The sequence below is a fragment of the Polyergus mexicanus genome, unplaced genomic scaffold (genome assembly GCF_030449975.1).
Source record: "Polyergus mexicanus isolate NDT 795.1 unplaced genomic scaffold, iyPolMexi1.0 SCAF_8, whole genome shotgun sequence".
Lineage (NCBI taxonomy): Eukaryota > Metazoa > Arthropoda > Insecta > Hymenoptera > Formicidae > Polyergus > Polyergus mexicanus.
Window position 1 is genome coordinate 2,211,342 of NW_027223328.1, and position 23,396 is coordinate 2,234,737.

The 23,396-nt window shown below is 31.0% G+C and overlaps 4 protein-coding genes across 19 annotated transcripts in view; 1 reads left to right on the plus strand and 3 right to left on the minus strand.

The window, feature by feature from the left end:
* Positions 1-762: 762 nt before the first annotated feature.
* LOC138935437 (lipid storage droplets surface-binding protein 2-like) lies at positions 763-4,084 on the minus strand. Of its 2 annotated transcripts, none has more exons than XM_070300007.1 (4): positions 3,713-4,084; positions 2,158-2,510; positions 1,781-2,006; positions 763-1,265 (listed from the first exon to the last, which is right to left on the minus strand). In XM_070300007.1, the coding sequence occupies exons 2-4, from the start codon at positions 2,467-2,469 to the stop codon at positions 1,003-1,005; spliced, it is 801 nt and encodes a 266-aa protein (XP_070156108.1). In that variant the 5' UTR covers positions 2,470-2,510; positions 3,713-4,084; the 3' UTR covers positions 763-1,002. The 2 variants fall into 2 exon arrangements, with proteins under 2 accessions (XP_070156108.1, XP_070156109.1); XM_070300008.1 differs by having other exon boundaries at positions 765-1,265; positions 1,790-2,006; positions 3,713-4,071.
* Positions 4,085-6,543: 2,459 nt separating this feature from the next.
* On the minus strand, positions 6,544-11,617 carry Lsd-1 (lipid storage droplet-1). Of its 2 annotated transcripts, none has more exons than XM_070300327.1 (8): positions 11,453-11,617; positions 10,184-10,326; positions 9,736-9,921; positions 9,102-9,249; positions 8,720-8,889; positions 7,593-7,850; positions 7,246-7,344; positions 6,544-7,015 (listed from the first exon to the last, which is right to left on the minus strand). In XM_070300327.1, exons 2-8 carry the CDS (start codon positions 10,310-10,312, stop codon positions 6,890-6,892), a joined length of 1,116 nt encoding a protein of 371 aa, XP_070156428.1. In that variant the 5' UTR covers positions 10,313-10,326; positions 11,453-11,617; the 3' UTR covers positions 6,544-6,889. The 2 variants fall into 2 exon arrangements, with proteins under 2 accessions (XP_070156428.1, XP_070156427.1); XM_070300326.1 differs by having other exon boundaries at positions 9,102-9,294.
* A 2,740-nt stretch (positions 11,618-14,357) lies between these two features.
* LOC138935474 (uncharacterized) lies at positions 14,358-16,676 on the plus strand. The gene is made up of 2 exons (XM_070300077.1): positions 14,358-15,563; positions 15,679-16,676. The coding sequence occupies exons 1-2, from the start codon at positions 14,716-14,718 to the stop codon at positions 16,124-16,126; spliced, it is 1,296 nt and encodes a 431-aa protein (XP_070156178.1). The 5' UTR covers positions 14,358-14,715; the 3' UTR covers positions 16,127-16,676.
* Positions 16,677-17,819: 1,143 nt separating this feature from the next.
* Positions 17,820-23,396, minus strand: part of Slo (calcium-activated potassium channel slo) — a 99,482-nt gene continuing 93,905 nt past the window's right edge. For all 14 annotated transcript variants that reach the window (XM_070300883.1, XM_070300886.1, XM_070300885.1 and 11 more), the window contains one exon: positions 17,820-23,241. In XM_070300883.1, coding sequence (XP_070156984.1) covers positions 23,161-23,241 — 81 coding nt within the window. In that variant the 3' untranslated portion in view covers positions 17,820-23,160. The remainder of the gene's footprint in view (positions 23,242-23,396) is intronic.

Consider the following 23,396-nt stretch of genomic DNA (forward strand, 5'->3'; position numbering starts at 1 on the left):
ACAATTATCTTTTTTATAAAATAAATGTATTGATTATAAGAATGTAGATAAGCAGATAAATTTTTATTGCAATTACATTTATTTCACATAATGTTTTATGAATACAAAATATACAAGATTGATATGCAAAATACGTATCAATATTTGTATTTTAAAAATATATATATTCTTACTCTGTGCTAACATTATGCAAATTAATAACAGTTATATGTACGAAAATTCTTTGAACAATGAAAAGAAAAAAATTATACAGTAATTTAAGCAATTTCAGTATATTGTTTCGAACGTCCGGCTGAAGTACTTTCTCCGTGTGAATATAATATATATATACATATCGAAATGCATACATATAAAATATTAATATATTTTTACATCGAAATTCGAATATAATAATTATCTAAACATTTTCCGAACACTCAATTTTTACATAGTTAAGTTGATGAATAATATAAAAAACATATACAATAATAATATAAGAAATACATATTGATATATCAAATTACAATAATTATATTAAATTGTCTGCAAAGATATTTAATATAATATCGTTTAAATGCTTTAGTTTAATTAATATTGATAGAAACGTTTATCGTATTCATACATCTTTGATTATACTTATTTATTTGCACTGCATGTATATGAGTTAAAAATACAAAATCTATAAATATAAAACTTATCTATAACTTTATATTTCACGTCTTATACAATTATATTTTTTCAACTTTTATATTTATGGGGCAATGTAGAAGAATGTGCATCATTGATGCAAATTATTTTAATATTTTAATCGCTTCCGCAACAACGAGGGAAAACAATTGTTAACGATACGTAAATTAATCATAGTAGATCATAATAAACATGTAATTATGGAAAAGAAATATAGGCGATATATTTAGTTTTAGTATATATATATAAGCATATATGAAATTAATTTTTAAGATTTAAAAATCATACACGGAGAAGATCTGGAAAAAATAAAATCAAAATAATTTACAATCAAAATTACTCGTCTTTTTCCTTTTCATATTGTGATTTTTTCGTCTTCTCGTCATCAATATGTGATTTTTCGTTAACTGTGTGGAGAAACTTCGTTAATCGAAGAAACTCGACTAAATTGTAGATGTAAGCTTTTACTAAACCGTCCTTGTTAATGGTATTCAAGTGGTGTATTATGTTCAAGTATATACGTCGAGCTGCTTTATTAGACAGGTGACCTAACGTTTGTAAAGTATGTAGCAGCCTGTCCTCTTCATATGTTTTTATGTCTGCAAACAAATATTTAAAAATAAAGCTAATATATTTAGAAAAGTAACAAACTATATAAAGATCTAAATAATAAATGTAAGAAAACACAATTGTATTAAAATATATAAATAAGATACAGAAATTATAGATAACTCTGTATAGAAGGCACACTAGTTGTGCAATAAATTAATTAAATAATAAAAAAAAAAGACTAATGTAAAATCTATTGTTCGAGCATGGGACAATCTAAGTATGAAAAAATTAGTGTTAAACTTTAATTAGGATGAAAAAGTACGAGTAATAAATTACAACCCGATTATAAACTCTCTTAATGTTATCTTAGCTTTCACTAACTTTCTCGCTGACGCGCGAGAGAAGAGACTTTCATTACATTATAATTTTATTATAGATTGTAATATTCCCAATGTATAAAGAAAAGAATAATTCAATTAATTTATGCATCTGCAATGCATTATTTGATAATCTAGATAAATTTCAATTGTCTTAATAAGTTATGGAGAAACCAAAAACATACATGGTTTACCTTGCGACTCTACTTCTTCTTCTGTTGTGGGAAAATATCTCTCGATGAGCTTATCAACAACAACAGCCGTGTTATCTAAACTTTTCATAGCCACATTTCCATAGCGCGTCTCGAGAATTTGATTGGCTTTATTCCAGCTCATGTCCCGCAAATTTGCCGCTTGTGCGACAATTAAATAATTTATATACGAGATACTCAATGCTGCCTTCTTCAAGATCTAAAGAAATGTATTGAATATACTTGTAAATATAAATGTAATGTATGTCTTTTAATTTTACTTTCGTGATAATGTTCGAAAAAAAATTTTTATACGTATATTATATGTGTTTTTAGACGGATTAATACTTAAATGAATCAAAAATTCATACCTCTGCGGGTTTTTCTTTCACTAGCGGTACTTTTTCTTCAATCTTGTCGAGACCAAAACATAACGTGTGATCGACAAAGTTAATAGGATTCTCAAGCCTCTTCGCAATAGGCGCGGCAATAGGTATTGCTTGCTTGGTCGCGGCGTTAAGGGACGTTTCAGCAGTGGTAAGGGCCCAATGCACTAACTGATGCGAGCCCTTTACCCTGGAGTAAGTCTCCGCGGATTTGGCGAGTGCCAATTCAATGATGGGTAATTCCAAGACGCGATCAAAGACCTTTAGATGAGGAAGCTGCGCCACTTCTGTCGCCATGCTTTAGCACGAAGTTATCACACGACACACGGCGAAAATATCTGTACAAATAAATTTTATAAAAGTGATTTATAAGTATATTGATTTTATTTCGAAAAAAAGTTTGGCCAAATAAATATATTCCATTATAGAAATATGTTTAAATATGTGTATATAATAATTTATTTTGTAGCAAACCGTCCTTTGATAAAAAATTAAGAAAATATGGGCATACTCAGATTATTTAAAAAAAAAAAAAAGTTTCTCTATAAAAAGAAAAGAAGATAATTATTTTTATGACGTATGTAATAATAAATAAGTAGTAATTCCTCATCTCTCTTAAGAATTTATTATCAATAAGCGAAAAAGCAAAATTTATTTTAAAATGTTTTAAATAATTTAGAATAGAGAAGAAAAATTAAATCTATGTGCGAATATATTATTGTGTACACATCCAGCAAACGTCGCTTCGGTCAAATTTAATTTTTTTCTTCGCGCTTCACACATATAATTATATAATAAATTATATAATAAATATTTTACAAGTTGAACTGTGTATGCTACGTAATATAATATTAAATAATGTAATAAGATTTGAAACGATTTGCGAATTTCTACGACATTCATTGAAAGAGAAATTTCTAAAATGATACTTCATAATAAACAAGGATGTAGATACCGAAACTTCTGGATACCGGGAACATAATATTTTGAAATTTCGATATCACAATATCCTTGATAAATTGATAGAATCTAGATTCTAGACATACCAAATATGACTGTAAATTGTTGGCCGTGAATATCGTATAATTATTTTTAATTATTATTAAATTCACATATATATAAATTTCTCTTTAAATAAAAAAAAATTAAGACCCGGTAAATGGTTTTAAAAATTAAAGGATTATGAAAAAATAAAGTTGAATTAAGTTTTCGTAAAGTATATTAAAAGCGAGTAAAGCGAGTTTAAAAATAGAATAAGAAATTTACATCCGAAAGCGTAATGATAATTTTGTAGTAATAACGCATGTATTAATAAAATGCTATAACTTTTTACAAGTAGCACAAGAATTATTTCCAATAACATGTAAATATACGTAATTAAAACATGATTTCATAAATTCTAATTTTAAATTCTTCGAAGATTTGACGGTTTAGTGTGTAAAACTGTTTACTACCTAAATGAAATTTTGGTAATCGAGGGATTAAAGGTCTCTCTCTCTCTCTCTCTCTCTCTCTCTCTATTGTTAAAAATGCTACTTACAGTCCCGAATAATTGCTGCGTTGATTAGTATATGGTAGTTCACCGGCGTAGCTCTCGAACGCGTCTGATATGGTCGGATACTTGGATACGAATGCCGCCGTTGGTCACGTACAGTGAACGCTTATAATGTGTGGAGAATTGCTTGCGCAGTAAACGCGGTTTAAATGAGCCAATAACTGACTGAGCAAAGTTATGATATATGTAACTACCGCTTCCAGATATGTAGAGCAAAAAATATTTTCATTAAATCAGATTATTGATATTTTTCTGAAATCTTCGAATTAGCTGTCGCTCTATTTTTGTAGTAATAACGAAGAAAGGAAAACAGTCTTTAAATTTAATAATAAAATTTTTTTCTTTGTTGACAAACTCCAATTTCTATTATTGTTCCTGATATTAACAAAGTGTTACAACTACCACATATATGGTATATGATACTTTAAATAAAAAAAGAATATAGAGACATTTTTTAATAAAATTTTTTTGAAGTTTTCTTTATATAAAGATCTATCAATTATTTATTATACAATATTTAGCCTCAATTTATAATTGCATCCAATTGCACTATCCAATCGTGCTAGATAATAAATACATCATTCTTATTAGAAGAAGCAGAATGCGCAATACATATGATAACCAATCGTACAGAATAATATATTAGGCATTGAAAGTAAAATTTATCAAAAGTGGTAGTATTTTCATCTATATGTTAGTATTATATTTATATTTATAATATATTAATATCAATTAATTGACAATATTAATATTAATTAAACCAAAGTATAAAATATATTTTTTTAATAATTGAGCAGAAAAATATATTTTAATATATTTTATAATTTTTACGCGCGTAAATTATGAATTATAATGAACAGTATAAGAAGCAGTAATTGGTGTGTCTTTAAACCTGTAAAATAATAACCTTACAATTAGTGGAAAATATTATAATTTTCCCCCGTTATGTTTTCCCTTACTTCATATGCATCACATTTCCCGCATGTTGTGAAACGAAGAGAGAACGAAGTCTCTCAGCGTTCTAATCATCCATGTGTCTTCACTGTGCAAAGTCCGTTTCATCTACATCGTCAGATCATGCCTGTGTTATCGTGACTCGTGTGATTGTCGCATAGACACAAAAATGATTTCAGAATTATATCAGAAGAAATCATATCCGGTTTTCACTAAAATTATATTGGCGTGACGAAGAAATATTTTCCTTTAAAAGATTAAAAATCATAAAATCTCTGAAATATTTTATTTTGGAGATTATAACTTTACTTTTTTATTATATTGATACGATCATAAATGTATTATGAATAAATATAATATTGTATATACAATTAGAAATTCTATTATTTCTAATAAATATAATTGTTAGAGTAAAACTATAAGCATAAGCTCTTGAAAAATTTCCATTAAAAAAATCACTTGATTAAGAACGGGAATATATGGTATATTATTTTAATGATATCTATCAACTTCTTTTGGCGCGCTTTCTATGACAGTAATAAATAATTATTATCACGCCAATTTCTCGTACGCACAAATAATATTAAATAATAATTAGTTAATATCTGTCATTTATAGATATGATATAATTTTTTAAAATTATATAACACAAAATTATATATAGAAAAATAATCACTAATTAAACATCATTAATTCTGTGATCGTAATTTATCTAACCGACCTATTCAAGATTAAAATTTTCGTCAGCAATAATTTTGTAAAAAACAATTTGAACTTGTCATCATTTTTAAAATCAACTTTGTCGATTAAATTTCAAAGTTTATGATACGTTTTGTCTAGACAGTATGATTTATATAGATAAGGTTTTAATGCGTGATACATCTCAAGTACCGCAAATATAATGCATCTCGCTCGTCTACTTTAATCATTTGGGTCATTCTTTCGAGAATCCGGTACTTTTGTTGTATATGAATGCGTATATGTAAATTAAGTAAATTTACAAATGTTATAAAACATTATTATTATGTAATTAGTTTATAAAAGATTTTTTAATATATACATGCATTTTAATATTTTATATAGCACATGTAATATGAAAAAATCTTAAAATATTAAATCTCTTTTTTCAATATATTCTATGTAGAAATTATTGGAGCATTTAATTATTAATATGTGCATATCCTATAAAATATATATAAAAAATTATATATATTATATTAAAAAAATCGTAACAAATATTATTTTCTAAAATTAATATACGTCTCAACACAATAATTATAATGACAATATTTAATTAAAACATAATTGGCATTTCATCTGCCGATATGTATGCATACATTGAAAGTATGCATTTATAGGTGGTTTAAGCAACAGGAAGAATGAGATAAAAATTCTACAAGTACTTGAGATTTCTCCACTTTCACTATTGAAAGAAATCTAAGGAGTAGTAAAAACATACAAGGTATACTAATGTGTATGTCTGTAAACATTTCGGAATCTCTTCGTTCTAAGTGTCAAAGTCCATGATTTAATGGAACAAAAAATAATCGATATTATCTGTATCTAAATCATAATGTGAACTCAATAATTTGATAATGTGCCTCTTTTTTAATTATTATACGCTTTGATTGAACAAAATAAAAAATATAAATGATATTCGCATAATGATAGATAAAAATGTGTATTATGTATAAATTTATTTATTTTTTAAATATTTTATAAGAGTCTAAAACACACACACTTACATCTTGGATGTTTAAATAAATTTTTATTTGCCAAATTTAAATAATAAATTATGTTTTGTTAGCTTAAATGTTCAAAAAAATAAATAGGGGGAAAAAAAAGCGGCAGTCAGCATGGTATTACGGTTAATTAAGATGGTCCTTTATTTCGTCACTTATACTTAATTATGGTGGAAACAATAGTTGACTAATGGTTAATTCGAGAAGCACAGTATAAGCACGGCACGGGTACATTGTGCTAGTGATAAGATATATTTTGTTGTTGCATTATTGAATATAGAAATGTAAAAAAAACTCGCAGAAATAATGATATGTATAATTACGATTGATGGAGGATTACATTGATCAGCGAGTAGCGGCTCATGCGCGGCATGATTTCTATTCTCGTGTCTTTAACTTTGTAATTGAAAACCATACCGGAAGGGAAGAAAGCCGCACGTTGCAGTTTTTAAGCGAGACTCGTTCGTTACTCGACACCGTTTATTGGGGGATTGGAAGTCATCGACACGTGATTGTTGTGGTTCTGCTGGTTTTGCGTATGTGGTACCTTCTGAGGGCTGGGGCGACCAGCTAAGAGTGCAGCAAATTTTTCCTATAAGAATAGGAAAAAGGATTTGTCCATATCGAGAGACCATGATTTTTAATAATTTTTTGTTTATCGATATGTGTAAGGTAGAAATAAAATTTCAACTTTTTTTTAGTATCATGTTGAGAGAAAGAAAGAGAGCTTGAAATATTTGTAATATAATTATTAAGTTAGTTAAAAATAAATTAATATAATATATCAATATTTTAATATTATTGTATAATTAATGTACGTACCAATAATAAATTTGTGGTTGAGTTCAATCTCTCAATAGCAGACCGTATAACGGATACTTGTTCTTTTGCTGCATTGCTTTTGTTTATAAGTGGTGCTACCTGAAAATTAACATGCACGATATAAAAATATCTTAGTTGAAGTATACTGTACTAAGATACTTAATAGAGGTATTTTATTAAAGTATGTGTCATTCTTCTTATGGTCAGTTCGAGAGCTGTATATATGTAGTCGCGAAAGACAATAATTTGATTTCTTTTCGTGCATTCACATCAAGATTATCGCAACTTGTAATTAATTGAGTTACGCAAACGTATTGATTTAAATCGGATCAATGAAATTCATTAACCTTTAATGCGGCATCGGCGACTTCAAGCAATTGATGAGAAAGCCGAACGAGTAGATTAGCTAAACGTTGCGGGGTTTTAATCGCCAATGCCGCCGTACCATTCACCAGATGCACTATGCGTCGTGCGGATTCACGTGTCAAAAGTACCAACAGCTGTTCGAGCGTAGCAGGACGTGCTTGATTTTCGGGCTCGGGTAAACTCAACGCGATCCATAACGCCTTGGCCCTTCTTAACGCCAATATTGGATCTGTGGCTATCTATATATATTACAAACAATAAATTGTTACATAATATGCCTATAAATAATTTACGCTACAATAAGCGGACGCATTCCGCGAGAGAGATGAGTAAATAAGATTATGAGAACAGTTTCAGTAATCATTGTACGGAAAATATTTTCGATGAGACCAATATTCTATAGATGTATATATTTATCATGTGATCATTGAATGTTTTTGTGATCTCGCTATATGTGTATCTCAGCATTTTTCTTTATCAAAGCGTTTTTCTATTTAGACTTTGGAAAATTATTCCTAATTTTTAAAATGCGAAAGAATATGAAAAACAGAATTAAAATGTTACGGTTTTCTTATTTTTTTAAACGCAAATTTTTATACTGTTGTGCGTAATGTAATTTATATTAAAATGATGTTTCTGTAATCTGGACGCAAATTATTCTAAACACATCGTAAGAATTTTTATCTCGATTAGAATGTTATTATGATTATCAAGTATTACGCATTTTATATGTTCATAAATAATAATTTTTTTTGGCATTGATATGAATTTTTAGCATAGATACGAATTACTTACTTAAGCGACGCTTCTGTCTTCAATGTGACTATCGCAGCAATATTAACATTTATCAGCATTTAATTTAGATTAAACAATATTTTTGTAATCATAATTCTAGCAAATATATGTGATTAAAAAGTCAAAGTATACTGCTAGAAACATTTACGCAATATAATATACGCGCTAAAAATTAATTATTTTTTTACGTAATAATATTTTTATATTATAAAGATTACCAAATAGTAATATTCAGACGTGTAAATTACGAAATTTCTAATTATTATCACACAAATAAACAAAGATAATAAATTTATTGAATATCGAGTCTTACCAATTCTGCCACGTATAAAAGTACATGAATGCATTCCGTTCCTTGTTCTTTAAGCGCACGTGCTTCGGCCACAGTGCGTTGCGTCAATCTCTTTTGTACTTTACGCGAAAATCTTGCACCATGCTTGATGGTTCGTGTCGTTTTGCTCACTGATTCAGTAGGGTTGACCTCTAAAAAATAAATTGTTAATTACTTGAGACATTAATTAATTAACGTATTGCTAATTAATATATCGTACATCGCTATTACTACAATATATCCTGTTCAATTCTACGCAAATAAACATAATATCTAGAATATATTTTTATAATATTATATAAAATTTTATAGAATTTTGTGGCGATTTATTTATGTATATTATCATCGCATGCAAAAATCTTACCATCTATGACTTTATCGGCCGGATCACCTGGCAAATAACGATCCACATACTTGTCCGCAACTGTCAGCGCACCATCCAATCTATCCGCGGCAGCGTTGGCAGCTTGACTACCAATTTGTTTGACACTTCCGGCACGCTTCAGGACCGGCTTTACAATGTTCTCATTTACATATTCTCGCGTGTTCAAATACATCTTAAGCGTGAAATATAAAATAATATGCTGTATTAACGTGCAATAATTCCATCAAGATTAATCGACTTACACAGAATAGTTAATCATTTCCATAACTGACTCTTGCGGAATCTATCGCATAATCTATTCATTTTTTATTAGTCATGTATAATTAAAAATACATACTACAATCTTTATTTTTATTTAGTACTTAAAATATTTTTTCTTCAAAATTGATACTCAAGCTTCCTTTACATTAATAACGATAAACAGTATAATAAATAAGTTAATTAATATTGTTATAATATCATATATACATATATAATTATAAAATATCGATATGAATATATGTGTATATAATTATATCTCTTTACAAAAATATGTATGTATATATCCGCTTCTATGAAAATATATATGCATATCAAAAATTATTGTGTTAGAAAAAGGAATTTGGAAACTTACAAGATGTGGAGGAAGATGTACGGCTGGTACTCTCTGTTCAACAATATCGATACCTTTGCATAATAGCTGATCGATTGTCGTAATTGGTCCATTGAATGCGAAAATCGCTGGTCTTGCCGTCGTCGTTGCAATCGCTAATGATTGCTCCGCAGTATCCAAACTCCAATTCATTAATGAATTCGAGCGCTATAATAAAAAAGAAATGATATTCTAGCCAAGTTGGTAAAGAGATGTTTTATATTGAGATAGTTAAGAGATATTTAATTTAATATTATTTACATAATTTATATTTTGTTAATGTGAGTCATTCTTCTGACATAAAGCTTTGCGCAGTTGTTATATCTGATTTGAATCTTCAAAGGTGAGATTTATCAGTGGCGAGCTTTTCAACACTGGTATCTTACGAATGACTTCTTTATTGCATGTAATATAATTTTTAATTACGTACCTTTATTTTTCTATACACATTACCAGCGATGTGTATACCGCTTTCCACGATGGGAAGACTCGAAATCCTGGCAACGGATTCAAATTGCGGCAGATCCGAATGCCGCCTTTTCGCGTTTGCTACCGCCATATAGGGAATAATGGCTACAAATTAATTGATAGTTAGATTAGTGCTAAATTAATAAACAGTCGTAGAGAAAATTAATAATGTATACGTAATCTGTTTAATTTTAAAATAACTAGTTCACCTTATGCATAAGTGCTAGCGCGTAGAAAAAGAAACGTGTTTTATTTGCTAGTAAGGGGCTATACGCCTCTAAAAAAAAAAAAAAAACGACTTGCTCGGCATCGGAGAACAGATAAGGGAGGTCATACTGAGAGAAGGATAGTGAAAGGAGATTTTGTTTCGCGGTTAATGTCGAGGCCATACGTTTCTTCATTGCAAGCATCAAACCGCTCTCTCAATTGGATTAAATGGCAAATTGAAACAATTTGTTGACAGCTGCGCTTTGCAACAAGATACAAAAAGAGATTCGCTACACTCAGCAAGAATCAATCGGAAATGATTTTTTATGTGCATGGGACTACTTTCCCCCGTAGTTCAATATGGCTATTATACTCCGCGAATGATGATCGTTTCGAGGAAGAAACCATCTCCGGTGAAATCTGCGAGTGATTGTTACGACGTGCTTTCCCGCAAAGGTCAAACTTCACTTCTATGCATATTCAGCATCGCGATTATGTTGTCACATACTAAATTTTATTCGCGCGCAACTCCTTATTTTTATATCTAAATAAGTACGACGTATCTCTACCGTATTTATTTTTAATTTTATTACTTTAAATTATTGTTTTTGATATTAAATTCTAATCTATTATATATAACTATATATTATCAATTACTTGTTATTGATCAAGATAATGGCTAACATAAGTAATGCGAAAAATTCGAATTATTTTTATTTATTATCTTACGCTTTGTCTTTTTTTTTCTCTCGACACACTTTATCAATCCGTATGCTAATTTCGCTCACAAATGCTTCTTTCTCTTTTTACTTTATTCGATTTAACTATATAATCAGTTATAATCATGTTCAGTTATACATAGATACACATACATATATATATTTATGCAAACACAAATATATCGTATCCAGAAACACACACGTCCATAAAAAAAGAAAAACCGTCGCGACATAACTCACACAAATCCGGATCCAGAGTAGATTCGGATCGGCGGAGATCGACGGACGCGATTAAACATCTTTACCTGAGGAGGATACAGCAAGCTGAAGCTGCGAGGAATGCGATCTGAAGATTCTCTTTATGATTATCGTATAATGCAGCCAATTTCACGAATCCGGCAGCCAACGAGACTGCAGAAAACTCGACGTTTCGAGCGAAGAACGCGGCGTTGACTGCACGTCGAGAACTGCAAATGGTATCTCCATCGGCTTGACCTATGACATATCGATTATATATGGACGCGGCAGACGTATAATGACGCACAAATAAAAAAAAAATTATTCTAGTTTTTCTCCGTCATTTCTTAGAGACGACTTTTTGTGTGATATGTCAACTTTGTTTTTCTGGATAGCATAAAACTATACTGTTTTCAAAATTGTAATTTATTTAAGAAAATATTAAATATATTATTATTAAAATATATATTATTCAAATATATTATGTTAAAATCTCCCTCTTAAGTACGTGATATACACGCAATAATTTCTTTTTATAAATATTTTATTCTTGTTGGTTTGAAATTTTGTAGCTCTCTCTTCTCTCCAAAAATTCAATAAAAATTAATGATCAAAAAATTAAGAGCGTTTATTACACTCTTTTTTATCAACATTTATTATATTTTTTATTAGTTCTCCATACTTTCGAGCACGCTACAATGCAATTATTATTATTCATCTTATCAATCAAGTATTGCGCCATACATTACTGACAACGATATTTTAGGTACATTCGTCAAATAATGATATATACTTTTAATTCCATACATAAATAAATTATAGATTTGATTTATCGTACATTCTAAAATGTACGATATAAATAATTGCGTTTATCTATTTTATATATATCTATGTATTTTATATATATCTATTAATATCATTTTATATATATCTATGTTATATATATTTATTAATATCTATTTTATATATAGGATTATATCATGCTTATTTGCTCGGCAAGCTTTGAAACATGAGACATCGCAGATTATTATTCCAAGGCAATTAATAAGAAGCGTACGAGTGCTCATAAAACTGTAATAAGGAAAAAGAAATTATGGAAAATTTGAAATTATCGCTCACAGACGCTTTTAATTGCTATGCAAAGTCCACTTCGCACTTCTATCTTCATAAAGATGATCATTCCATGGTCATGCTTTAATATGGATTTATGGATTTATGGATTTATTTGCTAGCTTGTACTTGTCTTGGCTTGTTTTTCATATCTTATTAAAATACAAACTGTTTAATAAACGTGTAAATTAAAAAACTGTGTCTACATTATTTCTTTTAGATATGAAGTAAATACTAGGTATAATAAAATATCACAGAAAAGAATTGTTTAAATATTCATTTTATCTTTTCAAAAGTTTTTCAATTTACATCGTCAAATATAAAAGGCGATAAGCTATCTTCTCAGCTAATAAGAAAATAAATGGTTAAAAGTATGACGTGATCATGAGAATTCAAAAGGTCGAATTAATGAAACAATTGTCTATTCTATTATTTATTGAGAATAAAGTATATCACTAGAAATCAACTTACTTGACTAGTGTCAACCAGAAAATTGCTGGTTTATATTTTTAGAAGTTGTTAAGATAACATTTTAATTAGGAAAAAATTATGTATAATTTTCGCATTGGTTTTAATATGTGCATCTGGTAATAAATGACTGAGATCTGGTAATTAACTTGTTCTAAATGCCCACTTGCCATTTTGACACATCTAAGTGTACGCTTGTGTTTTTGTAATCTTTTAAAAATATAAAAATTCTCTACTTATAATTAGATGAATATTAAAAAGTACAAAAATAAAAATTTGGGTGTAGCACATCTGAATTAGAATGACTTAAATCATAATTAGCAATTTGTTAAAACATAAATAATTAATCTCCCATTTATTTTAATTTAATTGTCAAAAATTTAGAAAATATTGTTAGATGTACATAGATATATTTCGTTTATGATAAAAAAGCTTTATTTATTTAATAATTGATCAAATAAAAAGCCAATAAAATAGCAATCAATAACCTATCCAATTGAGCGAGATGTCAATGCAGTTGATACTATGATACTTAATTTCAGATCTTTACATCATATAACGTGCCCCATTCAAAGATCGCTAAAGTATATCAGAAAAGTTATTGGTTTGTGTCACGTGCAGCTTGTGAGCCTTTTTTTACTCAGCGCGCATGCAAGCGCGAGATGATAGTAAACGCATATATATGTTAATAGATTGGAAACACACACTACTGTACAAACATCCTTTTATACATACTATTTCTTAAAGGATTTATTTATAAAACATAATATCGCAACATAAATTCACACACATATAACACATTGACTGAAAAAACATTCATAAAAAATGCATATTTTGTTATCCCATCATTTTTATATTTATTTCTATATGTTATCCTTAACGTAGAATTATCCCGATGTTTAATTCGAAAACAGTAAAGTGAAAAGTCTTTATATTATTTTCCGAGGGCCTCTCCGTATTATCTTTACGGTGTACAATAAAACATTCTTCTTTATTTTAACTTTTAAATTTCTATAGTATTTTTCTTAATAATATTAGATATAATTTTTTGTAACATAAATAGGTTTAAGAATATAAAAATAAAGAAATAAGAAGGAAACAAGCGTGACTAGCATGAATGCTTTTGTTCGCCAACACTTTACCATGTATATATACATACATAATGGTTATCGATTCATACTAAAAGTGCCAATAAGAAGTCATTATTTCATTTTGTAGTGTTATACAGAATGTGCCATATGCAACGTGTCTAATATTAGTTCCAATCAGTGCCAATAAAGGAGAAAATAACGATATATTACAAATATACAAGCAATCTTTTATATATCTTGCACGTGACGATTCTCTTCGCGAATATATAAAAGTATCTGAACCTCCTGAATGCGATGACATGTCTCGTGCAAACGTAGCGCACGAAATCGTGGGCGATAAATATTAGCACGGTATCTAGAGAAATGGTATGTGTATTGCGGTTTGCCAAAAGTATCGTCGAATTGTATAACGTGCGACTAGACCGATAGCGCAAGACATTAATACTCTTTAACTTCTTTTTACGACCGAACCATTATATATTGCTGGTTAAGAGCGCGCGTTTTTTCTCCGCGATAAATAGCGTTGCGATATCGATCTGTTTTGCAATCGGATCTGAGACTGCATATTTAAGCTTGAGATATACCAGAAGATACAATAAATCAGTATATCTAAAAAAGAGTGAGAATATTTTTATTCTTTGGATATTAACTCGTGAAAGACAATGCGCGAAGTGGAGATACAGAAGGTCCTCCAGGACGAGCAGTGCTTCGAAATAATTCGCAAGAAGTTACGACAGGACGCGATGGACGACTTCTCACTAGTCAATTACGAAATCGTGCCGATAAATGAGGTAAACGGTTTCATGGGTCAGTACTTTACGTTGAAAGCCACCGTAGCTTGTCCAAAGTCACCGTTGGAAACAAAGATCATCAATTTCTTTACCAAGATACCGCCCCCGATCAGCAGTCCACAATACGACTTTGTTCAGGAATATGGCACGTTCAAGAAGGAAGTGGCTCTCTATACCACTGTATTTCCGGAGATGCTGGACGGTCTCGATAAGAGATGCATCCCAGAATGTTTCCTCGGGGTCGAAAACGACGTTATCGTCCTCGAGGACATGGCTCACAGCGGTTATACAATGACTGATAAATCCACGCCTTTCGACTTCGAGCACTGCGAGATTCTGATGAAGACTCTCGCCAAATTCCATGCAAAGTCCTTCATCTTCGAACAACAGTACAAGAAAACTTTGCACGACGAATTCTCCCACTGCATGCACGAAACTCTTTGGCCTGCGGATGGCAGGGCAAAAGCGATGTTCGATGCCGCCGTAAAGGGCATCGTCTCGATGATCGATTTATTGCCTGGATTGAACGACGATCAGCGCAGTAATTTTAAAGAGAAGATCGTGATTCTGTGCGCGGATCACACGGACAAACTATCACCGTCGATAAAGCACAAGAATGTATTATGCCATGGTGATCTATGGGCGAACAATATACTGTTTAAATACGATACCGATAAGAAACCTGTTGAATGTTGCCTTATCGATTTCCAATTGGCAAGGTAATCGTGTGAGATTTTTCTTTTTGATATATTATATAACTAAAGAAATAAATAGATTTGCATGTATAATAAAAACAAGCACGACTCATTTTTTTTTTTTTTTATGTCGATGCAGGTACAATCCACCAGCGCATGACATATTGTGCTTCCTTCAATTCACGACAACGCGACAGCTACGGGAGGAACATAATGAGACGCTTTTCAAAATCTATTACGATTCCATGGCAATCGTCATGAAGGAAGCTGATCTGAATGTGTCAGAGATCTTTCCTTGGGACGAATTTATCGAGTCTATCCGAGACTTACGCATTACGTGCATAATTCATGGTGTTCTCAACACACCGATTATGCTGCTGAAACCTGACGCGGCCAGTGAATATTTTTGCGAAAAGCCGCAACTTCTCGAGAGCGTTTTATATGTTGATAGAACGCCTCTCATTTGCGAGCAATTCAAGAAAACATCGGATTATCGTGCCCGTATGATAGACGGCTTGTTAGAGTTGTACGATTACATAATCGATTATAATCATACGATGCATAATCAAACCATAATGAAACAGTAAGATATCATATACTTGATCGCCACACAAGTGTATCTTACAAGCCAAAAAGTTCGAGACGAGTAGCAGAATTGATTTAAAATCGATCAATAAATATCTTGTGATATTAATAGATTCTTTAATAATGATAAGAGATGTAAATTTATATCTTTTGACGTCAATACTAATAGTTTCAACAAATAAAGTACAATAAACGTGATGATATGTGTGCAATATAAATAAAATGCAATTAATTTGCTTGATTTTCGATACAATAGAATATCAATTTCTTCAAATTTTCTCAAAATCGTGTAATTTATTACGTAGAAATTATATAGATAAAGAAACATTATTCAAATGTGTTTATGCGTGATAACAAGTTCTTTTTTACAGTTGATTACAGCTGCTGATTTATATGCTAATGGTTGAATATAACCATAGACGTGGTAATATGAACATATTTGCGTGAGAATCTATCTAATCTCGTCAGAATCTATTTAATCAACATAATAAATTTGTAGTACAATATTTTTACATTAATTTATAAAACTTCTTAACATTATGTGCTATTAAAAAAAAGTTTCGAGATATGCTTTATTAAAATAATAAGATAATAAGTTTACATAATTCTCTACTAAGTACTTTTCTTGCTCGCAAAATGTAATTATTAATAACAATTATATACCAGTAATTTGTTTTATATGTAGTGATAACTCTTTGTGATATTGCGTTCTTTCTACATATATAATGGGGGATATTTTTTAAAATAGATTCTCTCTATTAACAATCAGTTAAATATATTTTTAAAAAAGAGCGTATTATATTTCTTTATTCTTTTAAAAGATCTTGTTTATTTTAATTATCTTATTGATCTCAAACAAAGTAAACATTCACATATGCACTCTTAAATGCAGACGAATTAGATTGCACGTGTATATTAACAGTACTGTGATATTTCTAAAATATGATTGTGTGATTATTAATAACTAAAATAATATAAAATATAAAATTGTTGACAATATAAATGGTAGACACGAAATATATCTTGTACTTACCTATGTTATACTTTGCCACATAAAACTTCTCTATATGTAACATGAAAAATTGATACATTATTTTCTTAACGAAACATTTTATATTTAACAAAACAATTGCCAAATTTAAAATGAGAGTTAAAAATAAAAGATGTCATTAATAATGTAAAAATTGATTTAATTGATGCGTATCTAACTGTAACGAAATATAAAACATTATAATTTAAAGTATCAGTTTTCTATACAAATTACAATATTAAAAAATTCGTAGTATTATAAATCAAGTGCTTCTATAACGATTCCAATATTAAAAAAAAAAAATCTTTACAGATAATAATATGTAAGATACATATTAAAATTTTCGTTGATGTTAAGCATTGTAAATATTTAATATGAAATCATCTTCAATAATAACGAATCAATATGTTGCATCTGCCGGAGATAATTGGAAAATAATCTTTTCTTACATTGCAACGATCTCGCATTGAACTCCTAAACTATGCATCTATCAATTACGTATATAAATACAAATCATGAGCGTAAGGATACTTCTGCCAGCATATCGAACAGACTACCGGAGAGAATTAACCGCTATTAAAATACATTGAAAGTATTTAATTCTGTTTTCATCGCATTACGACAGAACGATTCTATGCCGACAGTTTCATCCTGCTCAACACAGGTTTGTAAAGTAGTTGTTTTTTTATTACAAAGTGACGTGGAACCGCATATCGAAACGCGAGGCATAAGGGGACTCCCTGGGGTATCTTTTTACTTTTATGTATATAATTATTTATATCATCAATTATAATGAATATATAGTTATGTACAATATTGAATCTCATTCTTTAACAATAACATCAACAACATGATTAAACAACGTTCCTCATTGGTACACAAATTGTAAATGTACAGATAAAAAAGCATTAGATGAGGTCAATGAGGCATTGAAGGTGGCATACGCTCAGCGCGCCTTAATTCTCTCTTCTCTTTATACATTTTTTAAATTCTCATATATATATTTATATCTCGAATCACTTCGAGTTCTTTGTTCAATTTTTCATGGACTTATATATATATATACTCTGAAGTATTATACCTCATTTAGATACACACGTTCGCATACACACATATGCGTCACATTTGCTCCGCGCGACGCAACGAGAATATGACAACGTTTGATGATATTGATTGAATCGGTGCGCGATTTTTAATTCTTAAAGAGAGTGCATGAGCGATTCGCGACGCGCGATCGGCCAGCCGTAAGTTTCTTTGCGAATTTTAATACACCGGATAATACATACGTTCGTCTTATTTTATCACAACAATCGTCACACTTATAATCACACAGAAATCTCCCGTCATAATCAATGACCCAAACTTTACATATACCAAAAAGATATATAGTAAATTATTCAAACATCAAGAACGAATCAATAACTGCCGAAATCTTTCTAATTCGACTCGCCCCGCGCGACGCAAATCTCGACCAATCATCTAAAACTTTACACAAGGCTCCGACAAAATTTCTTTGTTTTTATGTCGCTTAATAAACGACTTCCACAAAATCTAACGTACGAATTTGTTTTATTTTCGTATAGAATCGCGTCAAAGGCGAGACACAGAATCACCGAAGCTCTTTCTCAAAGCTTTCTCTCACGCTTAAGGACTCGCTTGCACACTCGTAGTCCGCCGATAAACGTTTCTCTGCAAGCAAACTCGAAGAAAGGAGAAAAGAAAACGAATGTATAAATAAGCATCTGACAATGAGACGTGCTCATCAATCGAGATTTTCGCGTTATACGCAGTTTTCTCATAATCGATTCGACTTTCTCACGATTTTTTTCTCTCTCGTCAAAATACGCAAATTTGAGAGAATAAAAAATTTCATTTGTGATAATTATTATACTCATGAAGAATTTTCGCAACTTGATATTAGCATACGCGCAATATCTATATACAAAATGCATTTAAAAGGAAAAATTCTTGTAATAAAATAGAAAAATATTTTTTTTCTTACAAAGTTAATAAAATTTAAAAAAGAAATTATTATTTTCTTAAATAACAAATTTTGAATTAGATTTAAAATTAGAAATTCCCTCTTTTCTCTTATTGCGCTAAAAATATTATTTAAAACAATATATAAATTTTTAATTCAAGTCGTCAAAATTTTTTCAGTATGCAGAACTAAGCTTAACAAAGCCATTAAAAAGTCATTAAAAAAATATTTGAATTTAATCAACTGATAATAAGTAATATATCTTTGCTGATTCGAATCATTTTAGATACACACACATACACATTATGTATTTTTGGCATCTCGTATAATTATTTCTATCAAATTTCCACAAATAAGAAAACAAAATCTATTTTTAAAGTTTTGTCGAGGAAAGAGCGCAGAGTAAGCAATTATATATATCGACATATTCTCCACTTTCTTCTCTCCTCTCGCAATCCCTCTTCCTCATTTTTTTCTTTTCTATTTTCGTTGAATGTTCAAGTCATCGAGACTGATGAAATTACGAACGATTGAGAGCAATAGAAAAGACGAGGAAAGACGCACGGAATTCGATCATTGCGAAAATACAATGTCCATTTATGCGATTACCGTTCCGCCCGAGAGAAGCGCGGCGAAGCGCGCAAGAGCTTCTCGATTAAATCAGATCGCATCGAAAAAATAATTGTATGATCATCTTTCTTCGACATCACGATTCAACACGCAAATCACAAAAATTCCACCATTCCAAATAAATATCAAATATTTTGAACGCTGTGAAATTGTATAGATAAATAACGTTTCATGATCGTTTTAATTATAAAAATATTTGATTTTCTGACAAATAAAATACTTCAAAAAAGAAAAAGACATTTAGCATGACATTTATAATAATCTTTATAAAATACTCCTAAAATGTTATATATAATTCTGTGTTTTTTAAATAAAACAATTTTTTATATCATCACCAATGAATAAGTTAATGAATATGTGAAAAATTTCAAGTTTTCTAACAGATTACCAACTGACTATATACCAACGTGCATTCCTGTTTTACAAACTGTAAATAATAAAAACATAGAGCGGTTATTCTGCAATTCAAGATTTCCTAGTCTGAAAATATACACGCTTCAAAAAAAGTTTCGCATCATTCAAATTTTTATTAAATTATATATATGTAAGTGCAAATATATATTGCCTGAATTAAACTCGAAAAATTTATCTGTCCGATAATGTGAAATAATAAGCAGATGCAAAACTATATTTGGCGTCTGTTAACAACCAGGTATTTTGCAATATAGTTTCGCGCAATTTGGAAATAAAAGCTAGATCTCTATTACGATATTTTTCTCGAAAAATATGAGAATTTACGATCCTGTATGAATAATCCCTCGGGCTACTTGCATTTAACAACATTCAAACGCTGAATCAACTAAATTTCATTTTTATTCGCATTACGTTATATGAGCGTATTTCCACGAAATTTTTCGATTTTGTTAATAGTCTTTTCTTTGTCTGTTATCAGTGATTTATAGAAGGATAACACCTCGCTGAGCAGAAATTTAGTCAAATTCAGGACTGTCAATGCAGTTGAGCCCATCTCTTCGTCGCTACGTGTCCTTTGTACTTCGCAGGATGCGTGGCCACTCGCGCGCCTCGCCTTGTTCTTTCTCTTTCGCCGCACACTCGATACATAGAAAGTTATGTACAACGATATTAACACGAACTGCAGTGGCAGTGAACAATGCACATGAATATTGCAAACAGCAGCAGCAGCAGCAACAGCAGCAGCAGCAGCAGCAGCAGCAGTAGCGGCGGCGGCGGCGGCGGCAACGACGACGATGACGACGATTATACAAGGTGTATGCGTAATACGAAACACGGCAGCGACTACCACAGCTAGTTTTTAATCTGTCTGCTTTGTAATCTTTGTTCATTTTTTTTTATTTTACCATTCGCATCCTCAATTGTGGATTTCTGATCCTGTGGCGATCGAGCGCGAAATAGGTGTGACCGACACCAGCATCATGCATTTATCGTCGTCACGATTCTTTTCTCGTCCTTAATCCTCCTTCGTTTCTTCCGCTTTTCTATGTTGCCCATCATTTTGAGGAACAATCTCTCGTGTACGTACATATATATATATATATATATATATATATATATATATATATATATATATATATATCCGTTAGCGTTGCACTCGCGCGCTCGTTAATTCTTTTCGATCTCATGTCAACTCTGTATGTGTGTGTATATATATATATATATATATATATATATACACATACACACACACATACATATATACATGTATGAGGATCGAATTGTTATGTACATCCCTTGTCTCGTACGCATGTGATTACATGTGCGTGTTTTCTGTGTACGAGTCCGTCTTGCACGCGCACACATCTGTATACGCGGCAAAAAAAAGATAAAATGTATGAGAAAGTGTATGTATGCGAGAAGAGATAGAGTATTTGTATATAATTGTATCTGTGTATTTTTTTTCTTTTACATATATGTATATTTTTCTTTTACATGTATATATTATATATATATATGTACGTTCATATGTATATATATACATATGAATGAATGTATGTACACACATATACATATATATGTATGTATGTATGTACACACACGTGAGTTTCACAAAAATATATAAAAGAGAGAATGTCTATGTATACATATATATATATGTGTGCATATATACCTATAATGTATATATACCGATGTATAGACGATTTTAATACTTAAAGTTGTGTGTGGAAAAGGGTACTTTATCGTAATTATATCTATATGTATATACGTATATATATATACATATATATAGAACCTGTAGAAAGTGCTTCTGATTGAGATTTTTTTTTTTGTTTCATTAGTCATAAAACAAGACACACGAGGTAAGGATTGCGCGTAGTAGTCCGGCATTACGTTTGCCCCGGCATTCGATTCGCACTGTCTATGAGAGAGACGACGAGAGGAATCTTACTCGAGATGAGACGAGACGTTGGACGAACGAATCCAGTTCGCTACACTTCTTCTACGGGCTTCTCTCTCTCTCTCTCTCTCTCTCTCTCTCTCTCTCTCTCTCTCTCTCTCTCTCTCTCTCTCTCTGTCTCTCTGTCTCTCTGTCTCTCTCTTTCCCTTATGTCTCCCCTCGTCGCCTTCTCACAGCTCGCTCGTTGAACAACGGTATTCTTTTAGATGCGTATTATATACATTAATACGAGCCGAGATGAATTATACTACGACGGCAAGTGTTCTTTTGTTTCCACCGCGCACAGGATACTGCAATTTCACAGCGCCCGTCGAGGCTAAGCCACGTGTTAAAACTTTAAGCTATATCCCCCTTCCCTCCCCCACCGTCCACTTTTCTCGTTCCCGGTTGCGGAGGGCCGATGGGAGCTTGATAACACAGTGATTACGCTTTGCGAAATGTTTCATTCAGTCCTGACGGCGTCGTCTTCGGGCGAAGACGATTATTCTTATGTTAGCTCGAATAAAGAAAGAGAGACGTGTAGCTACCCTCAGACCGCACAGCATTATGCCACTTTCCGTTGTCTCTTTGCGTCCTCTTCCCCTCGCATATTCTCTTTATTCTATTCTCCTCGTCCTCTCACTTCGATATAATACTCGTTCGTTAGGCTTCCGAGTCTTTGTCCACCAGATCGCGCATCAATTTCCGAGATATTCGACGATTCGGTAAAAATAATCGCCTTACACGGCAAACAAAATAAAACGAAATCCCCTCGAGAAGTGATCGATCCTCGAGAAGCTTAAATAATATTCCTATTGTCATTGTATATACCAATAAATCGAAATAAAAAAAATAAATACGATTGCAATTCACTGCTTTTTGCGAACGATAATAACTCGTTGATGATGCGCGATATCATACGACGATGGTGTCCCTCGACAAAGATGAGACAGTTACAGAGACGACGGGCGGCACAATGATTTCTAACGCATGATTAGATGTAGGAATATGGTCCGTCGGTGAGGGCGCTACACAGCAACAATCAGGAGGAGTCGTCCTTGCCCCGGGCACCTCTGCTCGGTCTATATTCAAGACCCGGATCGAACTGCATCAGCACGAAAACCTGGCAATTTAAAATTAGCGGACGGATAAAACAATTTTATTTGCTCGTTTAATCTGTATTTTTTGTTAACGTGATATTAAATTGTAAAATTGCCAATTACGTATAAATTATTGGATTTTCATGTTTCTGTGTTAATAAATATTTTTACAATTTGC

What these genes read in the sequence shown, in the direction of transcription:
- Lsd-1 (XM_070300326.1), bottom strand. Translation starts at nt 10,312, where the DNA reads ATGGCGGTAGCAAACGCGAAAAGGCGGCATTCGGATCTGCCGCAATTT. An exon ending in TACATCTTCCTCCACATCTT is followed by an intron (nt 9,295 to 9,735) that starts GTAAGTTTCCAA and finishes TTCACGCTTAAG; the next exon opens with ATGTATTTGAACACGCGAGA. An exon ending in GGCCGATAAAGTCATAGATG is followed by an intron (nt 8,890 to 9,101) that starts GTAAGATTTTTG and finishes TTTATTTTTTAG; the next exon opens with AGGTCAACCCTACTGAATCA.
- LOC138935437 (XM_070300007.1), bottom strand. Translation starts at nt 2,469, where the DNA reads ATGGCGACAGAAGTGGCGCAGCTTCCTCATCTAAAGGTCTTTGATCGC. An exon ending in TGAAAGAAAAACCCGCAGAG is followed by an intron (nt 2,007 to 2,157) that starts GTATGAATTTTT and finishes ACATTTCTTTAG; the next exon opens with ATCTTGAAGAAGGCAGCATT. An exon ending in AGAGTCGCAAGGTAAACCAT is followed by an intron (nt 1,266 to 1,780) that starts GTATGTTTTTGG and finishes ATTTGTTTGCAG; the next exon opens with ACATAAAAACATATGAAGAG.
- LOC138935474 (XM_070300077.1), top strand. Translation starts at nt 14,716, where the DNA reads ATGCGCGAAGTGGAGATACAGAAGGTCCTCCAGGACGAGCAGTGCTTC. An exon ending in ATCGATTTCCAATTGGCAAG is followed by an intron (nt 15,564 to 15,678) that starts GTAATCGTGTGA and finishes ATGTCGATGCAG; the next exon opens with GTACAATCCACCAGCGCATG.